This window comes from Podarcis vaucheri, assembly GCF_965113315.1.
Source record: "Podarcis vaucheri genome assembly, chromosome: 12".
In the NCBI taxonomy this organism is placed as follows: Eukaryota; Metazoa; Chordata; class Lepidosauria; order Squamata; family Lacertidae; genus Podarcis; species Podarcis vaucheri.
Genome location: NC_138750.1, coordinates 18710518 through 18733751, shown reverse-complemented (window position 1 = coordinate 18733751; position 23234 = coordinate 18710518). Strand labels below are relative to the sequence as shown.

Genomic DNA, 23234 nt, shown 5'->3' with positions numbered 1-23234 from the left:
TCCCAGGCCCTTTAATGATTTGACTCATAAAGTACCCTTTAATGAATAACTAATATTTCCTTCCAGACTCTATAGCTTCTTTTCTGCTTGAATGAACACTCAGGAGGCTAGCATGAAAGGAAACCGGAGTCAATTTATTATTTCTTTCGCCTGAAGTCATTTGAATGTGATGTTGCTCTCAAAGGGTCAAATTTCCCCACGGAGAAATCGAAGCAGTTGAGCAAATGTTAAAAGAACTCAGAATGACTAGGTAAATTGGTTTGGCTTTCCCCCTCCTTTCTTGGGCATTTTTTTTTTTAAAAAACCTTTTTTAAATAATAATTTTCTATTACAGTCCAATAATAGCCTTGTTATAACAATACAACTTTATAATACAAATATTAATACCAATCGTTCAAATGCCGAAATACAGTGGTACCTCGGGTTACATACGCTTCAGGTTACATACGCTTCAGGTTACAGACTCCGCTAACCCAGAAATAGTACCTCAGGTTAAGAACTTTGCTTCAGAATGAGAACAGAAATTGTGCTCCGGTGGAGCGGCGGCAGCGGGAGGCCCCATTAGCTAAAGTGGTACCTCAGGTTAAGAACAGTTTCAGGTTAAGAACGGACCTCCAGAACGAATTAAGTACTTAACCCGAGATATCACTGTATTTAATTTAGATAAAGTGGGGGCCCCGACATGCTAGATTTGATGATTTTCTTTATTTCTGCGTTCCAGAATCCTATTAATTTCCATTACATTCCAGTCATTATAATAACCCCTTATACAAAAACTGCAATATTAATAGCTTCTATTTGTGTTGACACATTTAATGATTTATAAAACTGCAAGTGAGGAACTCAAAACGATATGATTGTTCTTCCTGTGTGTGGCAATTATTCTGTCCATGGTTTTCTTCCTGTCCTTTTAAGATGTTATGTCTTCCTTTCCCCAGGTTGTTGCTGTTATCCATCATGCCTTGGGCAGAGCTTTAATTGTTGTTGTTTAGTCGTTTAGTCATGTCCGACTCTTCGTGACCCCATGGACCAGAGCACGCCAGGCACTCCTGTCTACCACTGCCTCCCGCAGTTTGGTCAAACTCATGCTGGTAGCTTCGAGAACACTGTCCAACCATCTCGTCCTCTGTCGTCCCCTTCTCCTTGTGCTCTCAACCTTTCCTTTAATAGTATATTGATGCTGGGGGGATAATATTCACCCACCACCCGAATAGCCCTTCGCACTTTTAATGGAACGTCAACACCTTAATGGAGAACATTGGCTGTCATTTGCCGCAGCAATGACAGTGTTGACAGCTTCAAATTTCCCCTTTCTCACCTTCTCCCCTGTCTCATTATCATGACCAGAGATGATTTACATGAAAATAGGATATTTATTTTCTGAAGGTTCTTCCGCCTGCCTCCCGTGATAAGTCATCTTAATCATCTCCATGGCAACCGGCTGTGGCTGACGAAAAGGCAGGCACATGTTAGGAAAACGTAATAATAAAAAAATGATACGAAAAGGTGCAATCCCAAAAAAATAATGGGGCTTTTCAAAGTTGTCATTGCCTGCTCTTTCAGTCCGGAGATGACAGACAGAGGAGATGCAAGCTGGCTGTTGGAGTTGACCGGATGCTGATGTGATTTGGTACACCCAGAAGCACAGAAAGAGAGAGGGTTCAAGCGCAGAAGAGCATGATCAAAGCAGATCAGTTTGAGCTGCCAAGTCCATTTTTACTGTCGCTACTCAGGCATCTCTAAAATCCAGCCTTTCCCCACCCCTTCTTTTTTTGACAAGGCTCCCCTAGCCATGTGATTGTGAAAGAAATGGAATTTCTAGAAAGATTTTACCAGTTGTGCGAAAGCTTGCTGGCCAGAATCATTGATGGGCACATGCCCTTGACGTGAGTTTGCATATGGTAATGTTTAGGTTAGGGTTGCCACCCGTCCTGAATAATGCAGGATTCGGGATTCGGGTGGTGCTGTGGTCTAAACCACCGAGCCTCTTAGGCTTGCCGATCAGAAGGTTGGCGGTTTGAATCCCCGCGACGGAGTGAGCTCCCGTTGCTCTGTCCCAGCTCCTGCCAACCTAGCAGTTCGAAAGCACACCAGTACAAGTAGATAAATAGGTATCAGTGTGGCGGGAAGAGAAACGGCGTTTCCGTGCGCTCTGGTTTCTGTCACGGTGTCCCGTTGCGCCAGAAGCAGTTTAGTCATTCTGGACACGTGACCCGGAAAGCTGTCTGTGGACAAACGTCGGCTCCCTTGGCCTGAAAGCAAGATGAGCAACCCCATAGTTGCCTTTGACTGGACTTAACCGTCCAGGGGTCCTTTGCCTTTTTACGTTTTTTATAATACAGGATTGTCCCTTATTTCAATGTAAAAGGCTATGTCCTGTATTGAGTCAATACAGGACACAGTTCGCCCGATTTCTGCTCTCCTGCTTCATATATGTGCCTCTCACTTCTTTCCTTTCCTTTTTTTCTCCTCGCCCCTTTTCCTCATCCCGACTCCAAGGAGGAGCAAACCAGGGCAAGGTTTTCATGTTTCCCCCGGCAGTTCCCTGCAGTTTCGGGTGGCTTAAGGCAACCATCTGAAGAGCTGCAGTCTGGGAGTGCCAGGCCCTGTCCCTTAGAGAGCAACAGGTTCTGAGTCTCTAGAAACAAGTGATTTTGTGTCAGTGTAGCCCAGAAGTCCCAATTTTGAACATAGTTTGTTGTTGTTTAGTCGTTTAGTCGTGTCTGACTCTTCGTGACCCCATGGACCAGAGCATGCCAGGCACTCCTGTCTTCCACTGCCTCCCACAGTTTGGTCAAACTCATGCTGGTAGCTTCGAGAACACTGTCCATCCATCTCGTCCTCTGTTGTCCCCTTCTCCTTGTGCCCTCCATCTTTCCCAACATCAGGGTCTTTTCCAGGGAGTCTTCTCATGAGGTGGCCAAAGTATTGGAGCCTCAGCTTCAGGATCTGTCCTTCTAGTGAGCACTCAGGGCTGATTTCCTTCAGAATGGATCGGTTTGATCTTCTTGCAGTCCATGGGACTCTCAAGAGTCTCTTCCAGCACATAATTCAAAAGCATAAATTCTTCGGCGATCAGCCTTCTTTATGGTCCAGCTCTCACTTCCATACATCACTACATACTTATCTACATGATATTTGAGAGAGGAGGGTGGGGGAGAAGTAGCTCCCCACGAGGAAAGCTTGACAGCTGAGTGAGAATTTGAACCCGGGTCTCCCGGGTCCTAGTCCAACAGTCTAACCATGGCACATCACTGGTTAAACTCGATGAGACGTGAAAGGTGAGTTTGTCTATATGTGGTGGTTGTGTCAGAAAGCCATTACATTTTGGAAATTGATAAGAGAGATAATCAGTTAATTATACCCTAAACTGGATCCCACTTTGCGTTCGTTGGCTGCAGCGTGTAAAAATAGCCGCTCCGCTAGATAAACTAGAACCTATTTTGTAACAAAAGCATATGAGGAGTATGAGGAGCGCTTGAAGGAGCTGGGTGTGTTTAGCCTGGAAAAGAGGAGACTGAGAGAAGACATGATAGCCATCTTCAAATATCTTAAGGGCTGTCACATAGAGGAGGGAAGCATGCTTGTTTTCTCCTACTCTGGAGGGCAGGACTCGAACCCATGGCTTCAAGTTGCAAGAAAGGAGATTCCGACTAAACATTTGGAAAAACTTTCTGACAGTAGGAGCTGTTCGTCAGTGGAACGGTCTCCCACGAGAGGTGGTGGACTCTCCTTCTTTGGAGGTTTTTAAACAGAGGTTGGATGGCCATCTGCCATGGATGCTTTAGCATTGGAGGGGGTTGGACTAGATGACCATTGGGTCCCTTCCAACTCTTCTACGAAATGTGCCCCATTGTCTGTAATTCTGTCTGTCTCACACCCATCTAGCAAGGGAAATTTCTACTTTCAAAGGATGTGAAAGGACATTGGGATGCAAATGCAAACTCTGACCCTACTAGATGGACCTCAAAGGGATGGCAATATTCATTTTCATCTCATTGCATGTCAGAAAGCACAATTGGGTTGGCATCGGGTCCAGAGATTGCCTTTCCACAAACTATTTAACAGTGGTACCTCAGGTTAAGTACTTAATTCGTTCCGGAGGTCCGTACCTAACCTGAAACTGTTCTTAACCTGAAGCACCACTTTAGCTAATGCGGCCTCCTGCTGCTGCCGCGCCGCCAGAGCACGATTTCTGTTCTCATCCTGAAGCAAAGTGCTTAACCTGAAGCACTACTTCTGGGTTAACAGAGTCTGTAACCTGAAGTGTATGTAACCTGAGGTATGTAACCACTGTATGTGGAAGAACCATACACTGCAAAACAGAAAATGATGTGGGATGATTCCTCAAATATAAATACAACAGACCCATTTTGCCACACATTTCTTTATTAAAAATTAGCTTTATTTTCAGAATTCACATATGACAGAAGTTACATAGCCAGAAGTTACATAGCCAGTCAAAGGCCTGTGTGTCTGCTGGCAGATCTGGGCAGAGAGGTATTTTCACAAAGCTCAAAGCTCCTTTTTGTTGCAGGTGAGCATGTCACCCTTGTCAAGAAAGACTAATGCGATGATTCTTTTGTGACCGTTAAGTTGTGCTCCTGAATATACCTAAGTAAAATCTGTCCTCTCCTGTCGATGGTTTGGAGCCATTGCTTCATTCCTTCACGTCCACCCTGGTTTCTCCAGAATTCCTCATCGACATACAGAGATTGCAAAAGCAGGTTTTGCAAGCATCCTGACTTGAGCACAGTCACAGCTGTCTCAGGAAACCTGACCCAAAAAATTAAAAGTTGTGTTTTATATAGACAGAATCCCATATGCTAAGGTATTAGTGCATGAAGGCAGCATACGAAGCAATCCAACTTCTGCTCCCTGGGATCTATTTCTTTTCCACCCGATATTTATTGAAGGATTAATTTCATCCTACCCCAAATCTCTAAATTTCTCTTTATTTCTTTCCAGATATTTATATAACTATGTTTAAATAAGTTAATATTTGTAGCTGTTAGCCATACCCCCAAGTATTTAACTTTTATATATAAACATAAGTTGGAAACTTGTTGTAGATCCTTTTTATGTTGTTTTGTCATATTTTTCATCAATATCTTAGTTTTATTTTTATTTAATTTGATTCCTGCTATCTGTCCAAATTCCTGGATCCTCTCCAGCACTTTCGGTAAACTGTTCTCAGGATCTTCTACTGTAATCACAAGGTCATCTGCAAAAGCTTTTAATTTATATGCTTTATTTCCTACCATTATTCCTTTTATAATAACAGTGACAGGGGACACCCTTGCCTTGTCCCCTTCGTTATTTTACATTTTTCCATAATCCCATTGTTCACAATCAGCATAGCTTGTTGTTCTGAATAAATTGCCTCAATACTTTTACCAAAAGCCTCTCCAAAATTCATCATTTCCATCGTTTTCTTCGTAAAGGCACATGAAATATTATCAAAGGCCTTTTCTGCGTCTATAAACATTAAAGTGACTTCTTTCTCATTTCTGACCTCCAGATTATTATTATTTATTAAATAAGAAAGGATACTCACTAAACCATCTCCTGCTCAAAAGGAACAGGACTGTATCATGAAAATTTTGGGCACCGTGGGGAGGAAATGTTATTGAGTATATACAGCCTATGGGTAATACTTGCCAATGCCCATCTTACCCGTCTATGCCTTGCAGCAGCCTGAAGTTCAGTTTCGCATCTGGATGGCCCGGTCTGCCTGCGTTGTCAATAAATACTAAGTGTGAAGGCTTGCTCCTCCGGATCTGTAAAAAAAGAATAAACTTGGCAGTAAGAAGAACAGAAGAAGAGTTTGGATTTGATATCCCGCTTTACCACTACCCAAAGGAGTCTCAAAGCGGCTAATATTCTCCTTTCCCTTCTTCCCCCACAACAAACACTCTGTGAGGTAAGTGGGGCTGAGAGACTTCAAAGAAGTGTGACTGGCCCAAGGTCACCCAGCAGCTGCATGTGGAGGAGCAAAGACACGAACCCGGTTCACCAGATTACGAGTCTACCACTCTTAACCACTACACCACACTGGCTCTCAGGACACAGGTACATGAATGTGAACAGTCTGTTGCAGAACATTTTGGGAAATGTTGGCATGTTTGCCCTACACCTCGGTGCTATATGGACATTTTTATGTGTGCGGCAATATCCTCCACAAAGCAATTACGCCTACATTACTAAATGTGAAGTGGTCCTTAGCAGCAGAAGTCTCTCGCTTCCCCCAAGAGACTTCATACTTCATCTTCTTTCATTCCTATTTTCTTTCATCCAAAATGTTTACTTTGACATTTAGGGGCAGGGGAAAAGTTTTAGTAAGAAGCAAGAATGCATCGCCAGCCTAGTCCACAAATCACCAAGTGTTAGAACAGAAACTCAGTAATGATACAATGGGCAAAGGATATTGGACATAATATACAACTTTCATCATGGGAGAAATTGTGGAGGGAGGTTTTAAAATTCACAGTATGGTGCACATTGAAAGAAAATTCTATGAAAACAATGTATCATTGGTAACTGGCTCCTACTAAACTAGCAAAAATGTATAGAACTGCTACAAATGTATGTTGGAAGCGTAAAGAGAAGGAAGGCACATTCTACCACATGTGGTGGACGTGCAAGATGACAAAAGCATTTTTACAATGAGTTGAAAAAAATGTTTAAAATAACTTTTGTGGGGAAAAACAGAAAAGACTGTTTATGTACGCTACTACAGCTGTGTGGATGTTATTAGCCCAAAGATGGAAGGAAGACAAAATACCTACAAGAGAAGAATGGCTGATGAAGATGATGGACTATGCTAAAATGGCAAAAATGACCAGGAAGATCAGAGATTAAGAGGATAATAAATTTAATAAAGAATGGCGAAAATTTATGTTACTTAAAAGAACACTAGATCCAGGTAGGTAGCTGTGTTGGTCTGATGCAGTCAAAATATATAAAAAAATTGTCCGGTAGCACCTTAGAGACCAACTGTTTGTTCTAGGTATAAGCTTTCGTATCTGAAGAAGTATGCATGCACACGAAAGCTTATACAAAGAACAAGATTAGTTGGTCTCTAAGGTGCTACTGGACAATTTTTTAAATCTATTTTAAAATAACACTGTGAACAATTAAAAACATTGGCAGGATTTTAAAAAACACTTGCAATGTGACAAGAACTATGGTGAGAACTGAGAGTTAAGAAAATATGGAGAACATTATATGATGCAGTTGGAAAAGAATAACTATGGAAACCATGGAGAGGTGAAAGGAAGTCCAGGGATTCAGAGAATCCTATGTGTATATAATTATGATTTATTTGTGACATTAACTGTTAAAAATAAATAAAAATATTTTTATATCTAAAAAAAGTGTTAGGACAGAAACAAACTCAATTCACAGTGAAGTGGCATACCAAGATATGAACCAAGACCAGCTCGGCAGGATTTTGGCACTTCTCGTGGAGCAGTTCCTGAACACAGGGCTCAGAAGGATCTGGCTGAAAGCCACAGCAGTATCGATCCAGGCGGTCGTGGACCTGCAGGAGATGTGGAGCATTCAGAGGCGTAAGAATTCTGTATCTGTAATGTCAGACAGAGACCTTTCCTTGTACGGAAGACAAATATTTGCTGGCGGCTGGCAGACAGTCTCTAGGTTGTTTCTCCTTGGAGACTGTGTGGTCTACTGGACTGCAGAGTAACCTAGGATCTGGAGCCAAATTCCCCATCGATCATAACTGCCCAGTTTAGTTACTCATTCAGCCCCATCTATAAAACAAGAATGTCAATGGGAACCAGGCAGAGGGTCTTCTCGGTAGTGGCACCCGCCCTATGGAAGGCCATCCCAGCAGATGTCAAAGAGATAAACTACTACAGTGGTTCCTCGGGTTAAGAACTTAATTTGTTCTGGAGGTCCGTTCTTAACCTGAAACTCTTGTTAACCTGAGGTACCACTTTAGCTAATGGGGCCTCCTGCTGCCACCACATGATTTCTGTTCTCATCCCTGAAGCAAAGTTCTTAACCTGAGGTACTATTTCTGGGTTAGTGAAGTCTGTAACTTGAAGCTTCTGTAACCTGAAACATCTGTAACCCGAGGTACTACTGTATCTTGCTTTTAGAAGACATCTGAAGGCAGCCCTGTTTAGGGAAGTTTTTAATGACTGATGTTTTAATGTATTTTTAATCTTTGTTGGAAGCCACCCAGAGTGGCTGAAGAAACCGAGCCAGATGGGCCTGGTATAAATAATAAATTGTTGTTGTTGTTGTTGTTGTTGTTGTTGTTGTTGTTGTTGTTGTTGTTATTCAAGTACTTTCTGCACTTACAGCCTGATCTTTACATGATTTACTTCAGTGACTGACAATGGCATAGCATGGGGGGACCGTGGCCCCAGGTCCCCCAGGACAGGATCCCAAATTGAGGTCGGAGCCGCAGGGAGGCAAGCAGCGAATGGGACGAGCCTTTGGGGCTGGGATGGGGGCACCTCCTGCTCGTGGCCAGAGAAGGGATGCCCACGCACAACCCGACCTTGGGCTGGCCAAGAGGGCGCTGCCACCACCCACTGAGGAGGGAGGGAGGAAGAAGGCGAGGACGGGGGGAGGGCCAAGGCGACACAGCAGCACTCCTGGCTTCGCTTTTCTCTGCCTTATCTCTGCTCCCAGGTTGGGGCTAGTTTGCAAGGAGAGACTCCCTTGATTAGATGCTGGCCAGCGAAAGGACTAGCCACTGTCCAGTCCACCAGGGAAGCACAACACTTGCCTTGTTAAGTTGTGGGTGAACATATCAGACAACACAGCGATTCTTCAAACAGCTCTTGTTTATTCAGAGGCCAGAACAGAACTGAACTGAAGGGCTCAGTCAGCCTGCTTATATAGCGCTCCAGTACAACGTTACTGTAGCAACTTTCTAAAACTATCCAATCACTGAACGTCACTTTCGATCCTTCATTTGCATAACTATCTACAGTATCCCCCTGAACTGAAGGGCTCAGTCAGCCTGCTTATATAGAGCTCCAGTACAACGTTACTGTAGCAACTTTCTAAAACTATCCAATCACTGAACGTCACTTTCGATCCTTCATCTGCATAAAAACTATCCAATCGCTGAACGTCACTTTCGATCCTTCATTTGCATAACTATCTACAGTATCCCCCTGCTGGCCCAGGGTGAGAACTTCAGTACATAACATGCCTAGCGCCACTGCCTAGCTACGACACTGGTGATGGGCACCTCTAGATCAGGGGTCGGCAACCTAAGGCCCATGAGCCACAAGCGGGCCACGGGGGTCATTTAATCAGCGCATGAGCCGCCCTCGAACCTAGCCGCCCGCTCGGCGAGTCCCTGCTCGCTGCGCTAAACCGCCACAGCACAGCACGGGGACTCACTTCTGTGGCGCCGGAAATTGCATCTCCGCAGGCACCGGAAATCGCATCTGTCCAGACGTAGGCACCGGAAATTGTGTCTGCGCAGATGCAGGCACCGGAAATTGTGGACGTGCGCACATGATCTGGCCCCCAGAGGGATCTCCGCTGGAGTGAACCGGCCCACCCGAGGTAAACCTTGCTGGTCCCTACTCTAGAGGCACACCAGACTGTGAGGGGTTGGCCTACCAGGCTCTTTAGAGAATAGCACATTCACCTTTCCCAGGCCTGGTGTCATATAAGATGTCTGATGATGGAAGATGTTGGCTAAAAGAAAGAATGTGCTTTGCCAGATGGGCCACTACTTTCAGTCACCCTGCACAGCAACAGAAAAAGGCATCAAATTCCAAAGGTGCCAAGTTTCCGATGCCAAGGGAAACTCAGGAGTGCAGTGGAGCAAGCTCCCGGTTCTTCCTTTCCTCCCGGGTTGAATTCAGGCCATGGTTACTGTTATGTACTGAGCTGAATCCTAGAACAATAGGATCCGGAATGCAGCAGTCTGATTGGTCCGCATGAGCCACCCAATCCAGCTCCAGGTGGAAGTGAATCAGCAACCTGATTGGTCCGCAAGAGCAGCCAATCAGGCTTCTGGAGTAAGTGAACCCCCAACCTGATTGGCCTACAGGAGCAGCCCAGAATTAGCCAGTCACAAGGGGCCCATTGTGTAAATAATTTATACACACACACACACACACACACACAGACACAGTGGTACCTCGCAAGACGAATGCCTCGGAAGATGAAAAACTCGCAAGACAAAAGAGTTTTTTGTTTTTTGAGTTGCTTTGCAAGACAAATTTCCCTATGGGCTTGCTTCGCAAGATGAAAACATCTTGCAAGTTTGTTTCCTTTTTCTTAAAACCGCTTGAAGAGGTGCAGTTGCGACTTGACCGTGCTTCGCAAGACGAAAAATGCGCAAGGCGAAAAAACTCGCAGAACGAATTAATTTCGTCTTGTGAGGCACCACTGTAGCTAGATGTTTTGGGGAAAGTTTCATTCATTGCTACTACGAGATGAATAAAGAGCATGAAATTCACACTCGACTCCGAGTATATTTCAGTTGCTGTGGACCTTTCCCCTGAGTTCAAGCCTGGATGGCAAAGAAAGAAACATTGCCCAGTTTAGAAATGTCAGTAGGAATGAGGGGGCTTGGCCACCACCCATTCTGAAAAAGCAATTATCTGGTAAGGTTGGAGGCTGCTGAACAGGCCAGACCATCTTGGCTGTGAGTCCTGGAAGACCTCATCTGGAGTCTCTGACTGACTCCAACTACAAAAGCGGAGGCTGCTGAAAAGACTCTTGGGCTGGGGGTGTTGTTTTGTGGGTTATGTGGGGTGGGGGTCAGGAGCCAACTCCTAGGGGCTGAGGAGTATTTGAGGGGGCTCCCCCCCTAAAGTTTATGAGCATTGCCATTCAAAGAGTGGGTGGGTACCACATCTTGCGATTGGGCTGGGCTTTCCTACCCCCCCCAATATTTTACTCAAGTTGGCACCCTTGGGTGGGGGTCGTTCCTGTCGTCGCTCTTGGTTTTCTCCATCTTTATTTCAGATTTTGTTGCGACTCATGCAGAAACGGTTGTGTTTGGTTGCATAGTTTTTAAAAATGCTACATTTATTGTTTGTGACTCCTTTTGCGATGCGGCAGTTCGGTATTTGTTTCATGTTGCAAGCCGCCTCGAGCCTGGTTTGAACTGCATGCTCCAACTTGTGCAGTTTAAGTGAGGCGTTGATTTCTCGGGCGATTTCGTAACATGAGAAAGCACCGTTTGTTCTCTTTTTCACTGTACCGATAAGTCACACCATTTCAGCAGATGGCGCGTTAGCAGAATATCTGAAAGTGTGAGAGTTGGCAGCCGTTTAATGATAGTTCAGATTTCTCGCCTTCTGAGGTTGCCAGGGAAAATACTGATACTTTCCAAAAATTATCCTAGAGCCGCCATTACACAGTTGGTGGCATTGAAATTACCGCTCTTGCATCCATCCCTCCATGGATCTGTACATTGTTCTTAAGTTTGGACAGGACGGGGAGCGGGGGGAAGGTAATATGTATTTTATGGCTCTATTGGGAACATAGGAAGCTGACAACAGAAAGGACTCTGGGTTTTTTTGGGAAAGTACTTTCAAACATTTTCCCAATTCCTTATGTATTTTTTACCTTGGTTTCTGCCCCAGCCCCAGTCGAAACGGTGTCTCCCTGTTGCTGGCTGCTCAACAGCGCCCTCCAGTGTCATATTTTAATAACACATTAAAAGCTAAAGGTACCCCTCACCATTAGGTCCAGTTGCGGACGACTCTGGGGTTGTGCGCTCATCTCGCTCTACAGGCCGAGGGAGCCGGCGTACAGCTTCCGTATCATGTGGCCAGCATGACTAAGTCGCTTCTGGTGAACCAGAGCAGCGCACGAAAACGCCATTTACCTTCCCGCCGGAGCGGTACCTATTTATCTACTTGAACTTGACATGCTTTCGAACTGCTAGGTGGGCAAGAGCAGGGACTGAGCAACAGGAGCTCACCCCGTGGCGGAGATTCAAACTGCCAACCTTCCGATTGGCAAGCCCTAGGCTCTGTGGTTTAGACCACAGCGCCACCGACGTCCCTATAATAACACATTAAGAACATTAAAAATAGGATGTCATGTGTCCATATATGCTATCAAAACCATTCCTTAACATTAAAAACCACGAGCATAGATCTACCCTTGGAGCCAATCTCTCTTACAATGCCTCTGTAAGGTTTTTCTTCTTTAAAGAATAAAACCTTGTTCTCCCTTGCATTCCACACTTCACACAGCTCTTTATCTCTATAACCCTAGTACCTGCCAAAATAAGTATTAAAATACACACACAAGCCAAGCAAACAAAAAAATGTTTGTACCTGGAAGAAGCAAATATGTTGAAGAAATTTTGCAATGATGCCAAACTCCGGTTGCTGCATATTAACTGCCCAGATAGCCTGGCCATCTCTGTTTACTTCAACAAAACTTGACAGGTTCATTGGGGATTGGGGTCCAAACTAGATGTTAACATAGAAGTTGCATTTAAGAGCATTCCCGGTGTTATGCTGCTGGTTTCAGCAGTGGGAAGTCAGGGGGAGATACTTAACTCTTTCCCTTCTGTCTGCTTTTCAGCTCAAAACCTCGCACCCCCTTTCTCAGCCACAAAGTTACAGAGAAAAGCAGAAAGGGATAATTTGGGCCGTGAAAGAAAAATAAGTCTATTGGTGTGTTTTGTGCTGCAGTTTTTGGAGGATAAGTTTGTTGAAGCGTGTGTACGCCTGTGCTACACACCTGTAGCACAATCTCGTATGGAAACAGGGGCTGTGAGAACTGCCAGGTATTTCAAATCAAGTCCTGAAAATAGCATCTGCTTTGTTGTCGTTTTTTAAAAAATCATCCACAGCACACGATTCTCTCTCTCTCTCTCTCTCTCTCTCTCTCTCTCTCTCTCTCTCTCTCTCTCTGAGATTTTTCTTGGCAATGAACCCTTATTCCTGTGGAGAGCTGTTCACAGAGCAATCGGAATTATATCAGCAACTCAAGGTGTTAAAAAAAACCATTCAAACCCACAACCAACAGTAATAGTCTTTCTCTCTGCAGTTTAGGACGGATTTCCAACGAGCGCAGCTGGTCTTTGGGAAAACATGTGAAAGAGCCATATATTAAGAGAACTGCAAATAATAAGATTATGGGAAAGTCTTGTGCTCACATTTAATAATGGAAAAGCTCTCTCGTCTTGGTGGGATTTCTAAAGGGCTCTGCAAAGAGTTATTAGGATCACAAGCCATCAGGAGAATACGGCTTGGTTCTCTGCATGAGCGAATCTCTACAGGTCAGTGCACTTAAATCAAAATCTTTGCCCAGCATGGCAGAGGAACATCAGAAGATGCCTTATACTAAGCCAGGCCAGTGGTGGTTCTTCTTCTTCTTCTTCTTCTTCTTCTTCTTCTTCTTCTTCTTCTTCTTGACAAAGTAATAATCATAAATAAATAAGAATAAGAATGTGCAACCCACCACTCACACCACCCCATTGTAGCTATCCAACCTCCCAAAATTTCAACACCTCTTGTGATGGTTTGACCCCTTTCCATTTTAACAGTACAAATTCTACAAACACCCTCCATATCTTCTCAAAATTATTTATCCTGCTTATTCCCCATCTTATCTTAATGTCACATGTTAATTTACCATTAACAGCTATATCCCACACCTCTTTATACCATTCTTCCATTTTATATTCTGCTTGCCCCTTCCACTTCATTGCTATCACAATTCGTGCAGCTGTCAATAAATTTGTGAGCAAAACAGCCAAGTCAAGGCAACCAATGTTGGTGGACTTAAAGATGTTCATTTGTCGCAAATTGATTCCAAAGACCATGCAGCACAAATTTTAAGTAATTTGGAGCCTTGATATGGAAGCATCAAGAAGTGTTCTCATAGAAAGCGTGTTCTCACTAAAGGAGAGCACGTGTTGCGGATGGGTCAAACAAAGCACCCTGTAGTAATTAGGTGGATTGGTTTAAAGGGCCTACTTTTGGCTGGAGTTGGTGTTGCTGGGGCAAATTTGATGTTGCAAGTTTGGGGGAGGGGTCAGAGGTTATTTAAGGAAGGTCCACAGCAGAGTACTTTCTCTTTCGCTGTGGACATCGGATCTAGCTGGACACAGTGAAGGACTGGTTGTATTAACAATTTCTTCTCTCTTATCCTTTTCTTCTCACCCCCCCTTTTTTTTGTTTAATCTCTTCCTTATTAATAATCATTTCCTTATCATCCTTAATTTAGTTTGCCTGGCTGCATTCCCCCTTGGCGGGGCTTTTGGGGGCTGCGGGGGGTCGGGGCGACCCTAACCGCCCGCGGCCTGGTCCGCGGCTGAGGCGCTGGTCCCCGGCCTTATCCCTGGCACCCGGGCTCCCCTTCTGGGTTGGGCAGCTGGGCAAAACGTTTAATTTTATGATTTGATTTGTTCCTCAATTATTTGTTTTGAACACGGGCGCCGCGGCTCTTGCCTCGCTCGTGTCGGCCCTCCCCGCGGTGCGCTCCGGCGCGCTCTGTTTGGAAGGAGACGCCGGGGGAGCACCCTGGGCGGCAGCACGGTCGTGCTGCCGGCTAGGCTTCGGGCCTTGCTTCGGCCCGGGGAGGCTTGGGGCTGCTGGGCCTTTCCCCTCCCTTTCATCCGGGGAGGCCGGGATCGGCCGCTGGGACGGTCCCGCGGCGGGGTGGCTTACACCGGGGGAGGGGGCGGCCGGCGCTTGCCTGACCCCTTGCCTAGCCGGCCTCGGGCGGCGGAGGCGCTGCGGCGGAGCCGCTGGTTGTCTGAGCGCCTGGTTTTGGCCTAGCCAGGGCCTGCAGGCCTTCTGTGCTGGGCCGGGTTGGGGGATCGTGAGCAGGCAGTTTGGCGGGAGCGCCATTTTCTTTCTGCCTCATTTTGCGGTTGGTTGCCCCCAGTGGCCGAAGGTGGAAGTGCAGTCTGAATTGGTGGATTGTAGGTTTACACTCCACTGATAGTGTTTTAACTTTGGTTCATTTGGCTGGTGGCAATTTTGGGTGTTTTACGTTTATTCTCCACCCCTTACCCTGCCCTGTGGGAAGATTCTCCCTGTATCTGTGGCTTGCCTTTCCCAATAGGGAGAGAGCCCCCATTAGGGGCTTTCTTTCACAAAAAGGTTTCCTCCATTTTGCTTGTTGAAATTGTGGGGCTAGTCAGGGCTGTTCCCAGCTTAGCTGGAATCACTTTCGTTTATAGTACCCCGAAGGTTGGCTTTATGTTGAGTGTGTGCAGCGCTGTTGGCCAAATTTTAAGCTAGCCTTGGGTGGGAGCACTAATTGAGTTCTTTTAACATTGCTATGAGACTAAGATTCTCAAGAGCTGAAGCGGGGAGGCCTATTCGGCCTGCACATAACTTCCAAGCCTGAGTCTGCTACAGGTAGCAGTTAATGGTTAAGTCTCTGACACGTGATTCATTCTCTCTATGTATCTGCTTCCAGGCCCAGTTGCTGCTAATGTATATCTGAGGCAGACAGAGGGCCCCAGAGGCTCCCTGTCCCTCCAAGGACTATGAGCACTCTGTATATGCTCTTGAACTATGCTGTTTCTGAACAAGTTTATTTTCTTTAAGTTTGTTTTGCTCTGATAGTGGCAACTGCCATGGTGGCTTAGTGGCTAAGTGCAGGACTAGGACCTGGGAGACAGGGTTCATATACCCCTCTTAGCCATTGTTATAACAAAACAAAACAAACTGCTCCTTTTGAGCTATTCTGTTGCTGGGTAGTTCGGCCCATTTGTGATAAAATAATTTTGGGTTTCTTGAAGGGGTGCTTCCCTCTAAAAGGGCAAGCAGGGGTACCTGGACAAGCTGTGGGCTACCTCAACACTGCTATTTCACTGGAAACATTTATGCCTGGCCTAGCAGGTGACCCTAGGGCTTTGCCCTGGAATTCGATGGCCTGGAAGCGTTTCCGGCCTGAATAGTGTCCCCATGTGGTCCATGAAGCATTGGTTTCACTGGGTCAGCGCATAGTGCCGGTAATGCCTAGGTTGCAGGATTGGTCCCTGTATGGGACAGCTGCATGCTCCCCCATTGCTCTACCTGGACACTTAGGTCCTTTTGGTGGTTACCTCACTGCGAGGGATGTAACGGGTGCCACATTTGCAATATGCAACTGGGAGAAAGCACCTTTGCGTGCCCGCATTGCAGTTTGCTCTGTGCGTTGCAGAGCACGGCGCTGCACGGGCTGCAATTGCATTGCATTGCAAGGAGATTTGCAGTTGCATTGCACGGAGGGTGTGTAGTTGCATTGCACGGAGTGTGTTGTTGCATTGCACGGAGTGTGTTGTTGCATTGCACGGAGTGTGTTGTTGCATTGCACGGAGTGTGTTGTTGCATTGCACGGAGGGTGTTGTTGCATTGCACTGAGTGTGTTGTTGCATTGCACAGAGTGTGTTGTTGCATTGCACGGAGTGTGTGTAGTTGCATTGCACGGAGTGTGTTGTTGCATTGCACGGAGTGTGTTGTTGCATTGCACGGAGGGTGTTGTTGCATTGCACGGAGTGTGTTGTTGCATTGCACGGAGTGTGTTGTTGCATTGCACGGAGTGTGTTGTTGCATTGCACGGAGTGTGTTGTTGCATTGCACGGAGTGTGTTGTTGCATTGCACGGAGTGTGTAGTTGCATTGCACAGAGTGTGTGTACATTGCATGGAGGGTGTAGTTGCATTGCACAGAGTGTGTTTTTTTGCATTGCACGGAGTGTGTGTGCATTGCATGGAGTATGTAGTTGCATTGAACGGAGGGTGTGTGCAGGGCATGGAGTGTGTAGTTGCATTGCATGGAGTGTAGTTGCATTGCATGAAGGGTGTGTGCATTGCAGGGAGTGTGTTTTGCATTGAACGGAGTGTGTAGTTGCATTGCACGGAGGGTTTGTGTGTGCATTGCACAGAGTGTGTAGTTGCACTGCACAGAGCGTGTTTTTGCATTGCACGGAGTATGTAGTTGCATTGCATGGAGAGTGTGTGCACCGCACGGAGTGTGTTTTTGCATTGCACAGAGTGTGTGTCTGAAAAGGAAGCTGGCTCGGCGGCAGATTGGTTGGGACTCCTTCAGGAGTTCTGGCCAGCATCGGCCCTGTAAATTCACATATCATGATGGCAGCACAAGATGCCCCCTGCCCAAGCGGGGGCGGGAAGTTGGCAAGCAATAGCTCAATATCTTTTGCCCATATTCCCATTTTATTTAGGGATCCAGTTGGATATCGTTGCTAAACATGCCACTTGCATATGGAGAAGCTGTCTGCCTTGAAGGAAGTTATTTTGTAATACTTCCTCTGTAGCAAGTGATGCTTCATCAGATCCGATCTTGCTGGGTCACGTAATTAATCTTCCCACTAGGCCAGGCTGCCTGCGGCCTGAGGTCCCCTTACCTTTGTGTACGCCTACCAAGCGTGGTGAAGGCAGATATCACCATGGTAGCAATTCCTGACCTGAATGTATGCAATAGTAGTTCGCCATGGCAGGATACCTTGAACCTGCACAGGGATTTTCAGGTTCAGGCTGGTGCTGCTGGATCTTTGCCCTTTGGTTTTTATTTCAAGGGCGGCTGGTGAGCAAAGCTATGGCCTCAAGCCCGGTGTGGTGAGGCAATCATGTGACATAACTTTTCTTGATGCCTGATGCCTCTAGTCAGCCCCCGAGTTCACCTGAGCCTCCGGCCGTCACGTCTAGGGGCCGTAGAGGCACTAAGGGTACTGCCAGGAGAAGGGCGTCTGCCAGGGGGCGGGCAGCCCGCGCCACTGGTGCGCCACCTTCTCTAGTTGCAAGGGCGGCTTCTGGTCATTCATTGGTTGTCTCTTCTCAGCCTATCTTAATACAGATCAGCAAGGTGACGCTTCCGAGTCTTAGGTGGAGGACAGCCTGCTTCCCCCTCTGAAAGCTTCTTCTGGGGGTCGCTGCCGCCGAAGGAAATCCAGGAAGTGTGCCAAGAAGAGTCGGAGGGACACTTCATCCTCCCTTTCGGATGGAGCGGTTCAGATCCCTGGCGCCAGAGGCTCGAGAACGTCCGGAATTTTTCCCGGATCACTTCTGGAACCTTGGCAGCACTTAGTTTTACAGGGAGTAGCTGCATCTGTTGCCCCCTCCACTTTGCGGTCTTATGAGAAGGCTTGGTGTGATTTTTTAAAGTTCATGGGGCAGCTGGAGTTGGGAGGTGTGGGTAATCCCCACTCTACTTCTCAGGTGCTCCAGTATCTGGTGCACCTGTTTCAGAAGCGTCGGGCAAACAGGACGCTCAGACTGCATTCTGCAGCAATATCCTTCTTTAGTAAGGCATTCTTTAATAAGGACCCATGCGGGAAACTTGTGGTGAGAAAGGCACTTGAGGGCTGGGGTTGGCTTCGTCCCTCCAGGCCTATTTCCCGGCGGCCCATTACATTTCACCTGTTGTCTCGGATGCGTGGTAAACTGAGGAGCATCTGTTGGTCCAGGTTTGAGGCCCGGCTGTTCTCTGCAGCCTTTTCTTTAGCCTTCCCCGGGGCCCTGAGAGTGGGCGAAGTGGTGCTTGAACCTAACCGGGGTGGTGGTTCTAGGGGTCTATTACTAGAGGACGTGAGTCTGCTCCGTCTGAGGTGCAAGTCAACGTCAGGAGCTCAAAAACTGATCAGTGGGGTAGGGGAGCGGTGATTCGGCTCCCTGCCACTGGAGAGAAGGGCCCTTGTCCGGTCAAGGACCTCCAGAGGTATTTAGCCTTGCGTCCACCAGGTATGGGCCCCTTGTTTGTTCACAAGAATGGGCACCCGTTGGCTCGTCACCAGTTCTCAAAAGTGCTCCGCAATGCCATCGCGGCATGCGGCCTGGCTGCCGCTGAGTTTGCACCTCATTCCTTCAGGATTGGGGCCGCGACGACGGCCGCTCATTGGGGTTTATCGGCAAGAAGGATAAAAGACCTGGGTCGTTGGAGGTCGGACGCATACAAGGGTTATGTACGTAAATGATGCAATTTCGTGTGCTTACGTATCTGTTTTACCCTAGGTCAAGCCCCTACACGTATCTGGATTGTGGGGCACAGTATTGTGCACTGGGCAGCTCGCAGAGCTCGACAGTCTGGCTTGGGTGACGATCTTGGCTTTCCGCAGGAAGTGAAAGTGTCCTGGATCGCCAGAAGGGGAATGCTGTGGAAGGAACTTCTGCCGCTTATCCAGAGGCGTGTTCTTTTGGAGGGCCCTCCTACGGCGATTGTCATTCAGCTTGGGGAGAATGATTTGGTGTCACATTCTTGTTTTGTTCTGCGTGCTATGATATTGGAAGATGTGAGGGATTTGGCGGCCATGGTGCCACCAACGAAAATAATTTGGTCAAAATTTTCAACGCCGTAAGTGGAGGGGTAGCCCTTGTGTGGAAGCCACCGAGCGGTCCAGGAAACGGATTAATGCTGCAGTGAGCAAGTTGGTGGCTGATTTGGGCGGGTTTGTGATTCCACACCCCTTGATTAGGTTCAAAGCCACTGAATTGTGTATGATGGATGGGGTTCATCTGTCGTCTGTTGGGAATGATGTGTGGTTGAGTTCAGTGGTGGATAAGTTGAGGGTGTGTTTGAGGCTGTGAGTGGTTGGCGGCGAGCGTAAGGGGCTCGATTGGCGGTTAGGCATTGGTTTAAATTGGTTGGTGGAGGGGTATGGATTGGCTGTGCCTGCCCCTCCAATGAGGTTGCTGCATGGGAATTCCGTTAAAGGAATTCAGGGGCTTACCATCCATTCGTCCAAACCCCTGGAATCGGGCTTGGGCCGTGTAAGTCCCTAGGAGCATGCGGGGAGAAGCTGAGGGTCTGTGCCGCAGCTCCGCCTATCCCTGAACTTGTTCCTCCACACTGGCTTCCGCTGGAATCTGGGAGTCAGTGCTGTCCCCAAGGCGGGAGGGACAGCTAGTCGTAACCAATGCCTAAGCAACCACTCACAATTTGTATGCAAATAAAGTTGTGGCCAAAATTATGCCAAAAACCTTAAACAAAAATTCATGTGTGATGTGTGAGTTATTGGGGTTAAGGGTGTTTTGGGGACCTCAGCACGCAAAATTGACACGTGATATTCCAAGGCTTAAAATGAATTTTAAAGCAGAGTTTACAAAACATGTGAATGAATTTACGGCTGTACAGTGGACGCTCGGGTCGCGAACGTGACCTGTGCGGGGTGCACGTTTGCAACCAGCGTCTGTGTGTCTGCGCATGTGCGGGTTGCGATTCGGCGCTTCTGCGCATGCGCAACCGCCAAAACCCAGAAGTAACCCATTTCACTACTTCTGAGTTTTGGTGATCCGCAACCTGAAAAAACGCAACCTGAAGCATCTGTACCCTAAGGTATGACTATACTCATAAGGAGCACCATTCGGCCTCTTATCATGACTTAGCAGTTGCACTGTTCAGGAAAAGAAAGGGAGAAGGAAGGAAGGAAGGTTGCTCCACCACCAGGTTTACCTGCAGGAGAAAGTCAAAAAGGGCCAGCTTGGCCCATTCCGAATGCAGGACGGTCAAACATCGTCCCTTCCCAAGAATTGTTCTGGAATCTTCCATGCCACACCGTTGCCTCAGCAGCTCCTGGTACTGCTGCCACCCTAGAGCAAAGGAGTTCTGGTCATTCCCGGGATCATTCAGATGTTGTATGTCGGGGGCCCACCATACGATGGGTCTGGCGGCTCCGTCGGTGTATTTGTAAGGGAGCAGGGGACTGCCAAACTTCCTGGCCACCGCAGGCAGGCTCCGGTGGAGCCCCAAGACTCTGTCCAAGTGGAAAGCTAGAACCTCATAGAGGTCAGTGGGCCTTTTGATTACCCCGCACAGCCCCTCAGAACAGAGTCTTTTGCCCTCGTGGGAAACGGCGTCTTGGCTGGGAGAAAGGACGACCCGGAGTATTTGCCCGTGGGCAGGGATTCGGTCTTTGCTCACAACCGTGCCATTGGCAAGGAGTTTCATCTTCTCCACATCGTCCGGCGTAAACCACGGAAGGGCATTTTCACTCAACCTCAGACTGCCCTCTCGTCTTCCAGAAACGCCATTGGGTTGGGGCTCCTTGCACCACTGTGATTTCTGCAGCTCCTCTGCGTCTCTGACCCAAAACGAAGATGGTTCTGGGTTCTGAGAGCGAGAGTTTTCCATCGGTCCCCCAATGCCTGTCGATCCGTGGAACGACTTTCCGCCTGAGGTGATGCTTTTGATGACACCCGAGCGTTGATGTTTGGCACCAGCTGTCTGAGCATCGGCCTTACATTGTTCCTGAGGAGAAGTCCGCGGGCCTGTGGATGCATTCTTGAGATATAAAAGAGCACCAAGCGCCGCACCTCGGAAAGGATGAGAGGACAGGGCCGACTCCCTCTGCGGCTTCTGACCCGCCATTTTCTTTGTGCTCAGATCTTCGCTGGCAAAAGTGGCATCAAACTTTCTCATGTTTTTCTGGCCAGTCCTGTAGGGATAGGCTTGGCGCCGGATTTCTCTGCTGCATTCGGAGCTTTTTGCTGCGACATCATGTTTCTTAACCTGCCCCTTTGATTTTAAACCCCTAAGATTTCGCCCAGCCTGGCTCTTCTGCTTGTGGGCTGAGCTGGGGTTTGGCAGAGTTTGTCTTCCCTGATGGCTGGGCCATTCCCGGCGGCTTTGACGCCAAGCCTGCCAGGCAATGGGGACAGTAGAGGTTGCCCACAAATGCTTGGGACGGGCAGCTTTCCCTCGAGGTTCATTCCCAGGCAGGTATTGGAAATTGGACTTCTTGTAGCTGTTCAGGGATGTCGAAGAGAAACTAGTAAGAGCCACCACAGACAAGGCGAGCAAGAAGCAGAAACCAGTCACAGGAGATTTCTTTAGCCTCATTCGATACCATGTTCTCTGGGCCTGTGGAATTTGAATAAGAAAAAGAGTGATTTTTCATAATATAGACATGGAAGCATGGGAACGATTGCAGAAGAGGGGTATAAAATTTACAGCTTGCTATGGTCTAAGAGAAAATTACAGTCGTGCCTTGGATCCCAAATGCCTTGGTACTCGGACGTTTTGGCTCCTGAACGCGGCAAACCCGGAAGTGAGTGTTCCGGTTTGCGAATGTTATTCGGAACCCAAACATCCGCTGTAGCTTTTGCAGCTTCTGATTGGCTGAGGGAGCTTCCTCACTTAGATGAATAGATGGAAGCAGGAATCTAAGGAGAATGATTCTCGCTTCATATTTCTGTACAAGTGTAGAGATGTATCCTCCAACATTTCTCTGATGAAAAGAATAATAATAATAATAATAATAGGTAAAAAGGTAAAGGACCCCTGGACGGTTAAGTCCAGTCAAAGGCGACTGTGGGGTTGCACTGTGACAGAAACCAGAGCACATGGAAATGCCATTTACCTTCCCGCCGCAGCGGTACCTACTTATCTACTTGCACTGGTGTGCTTTCGAACTGCTAGTTGGCTGGAGCTTGGACAGAGCAACGTCACCCCGTCGCAGGGATTCGAACAGCTGACCTTCTGACGAAGAGGCTCAGTGGTTCAGACCACAGTGACACCCGTGTCAATAATAATAATAATAATAAAGGAAACTCTGAGAAGGATCTGAATTCTGATAGCACAGAACTGGAAGACTGGAGAAATGCCATCAAAGGAACAATGGGAAGAGAAGCTGATGAACTATGCAGAGTTGGCAAAGTTAACAGATAAAACTGTGCAAAAAGACAATAGTGACTTTGAAAAAGAATGGGAACTTTTTACATCATATTTGCAGAAACAACAAAAAAATATAGAGTCATTGGCAGGATTTAAATAAACATTTGCAATTGTATTTATAAAAAACAAGAAACCTAATAGTATGACAATATAGAAGTATGTATAAACAGCAGGATGTAATATGAGATGTAATAAACCAGGGATGGAAGTTGAGGGAAGTCAGCAGGGAAGGGGGAAATTTGAATGTAATGTAATGACTATAGATATTGAGGGTTTTTTAAAAAATACACAACCCAATAAAAATGATTTAAAAAAGAAAGAAAAGAAATGACACCTACAGGACATGTGCTATGAGCAGTTTGCATAAAAAGAAAGAAAGAAAGAAAGAAAGAAAGAAAGAAAGAAAGAAAGAAAGAAAGAAAGAAAAGAAACTGTGAGAAGGATCAGGAACATACCAGAGAGTAAATTCTATTGAACTCAGTGTGACTTAGTTCTGAGTAAAACTCAGTGTAAGGCTGCACAATCTTTACCCAGTTACCTGGGAGTAGGCTCCATTGAATACAGTGGTACCTCGGGTTACATACGCTTCAGGTTACAGACTCCGCTAACCCAGAAATAGTACCTCGGGGTTAAGAACTTT

The 23234-nt window shown here is 46.8% G+C and overlaps 1 protein-coding gene across 2 annotated transcripts in view; it reads right to left on the bottom strand.

The window, feature by feature from the left end:
- Positions 1–4383: 4383 nt before the first annotated feature.
- The window catches only part of GASK1A (golgi associated kinase 1A), a 34881-nt gene continuing 16030 nt past the window's right edge, over positions 4384–23234 (bottom strand). Inside the window, exons 2-5 of one of the 2 annotated variants that reach the window (XM_082193416.1) lie at positions 20375–21781; positions 7421–7543; positions 5677–5780; positions 4384–4776 (exon numbers count right to left, since the gene is read on the bottom strand). In XM_082193416.1, coding sequence (XP_082049542.1) covers positions 4566–4776; positions 5677–5780; positions 7421–7543; positions 20375–21781 — 1845 coding nt within the window. In that variant the 3' untranslated portion in view covers positions 4384–4565. The remainder of the gene's footprint in view (positions 4777–5676; positions 5781–7420; positions 7544–20374; positions 21782–23234) is intronic. The other variant, XM_082193417.1, reaches the window with a different exon arrangement.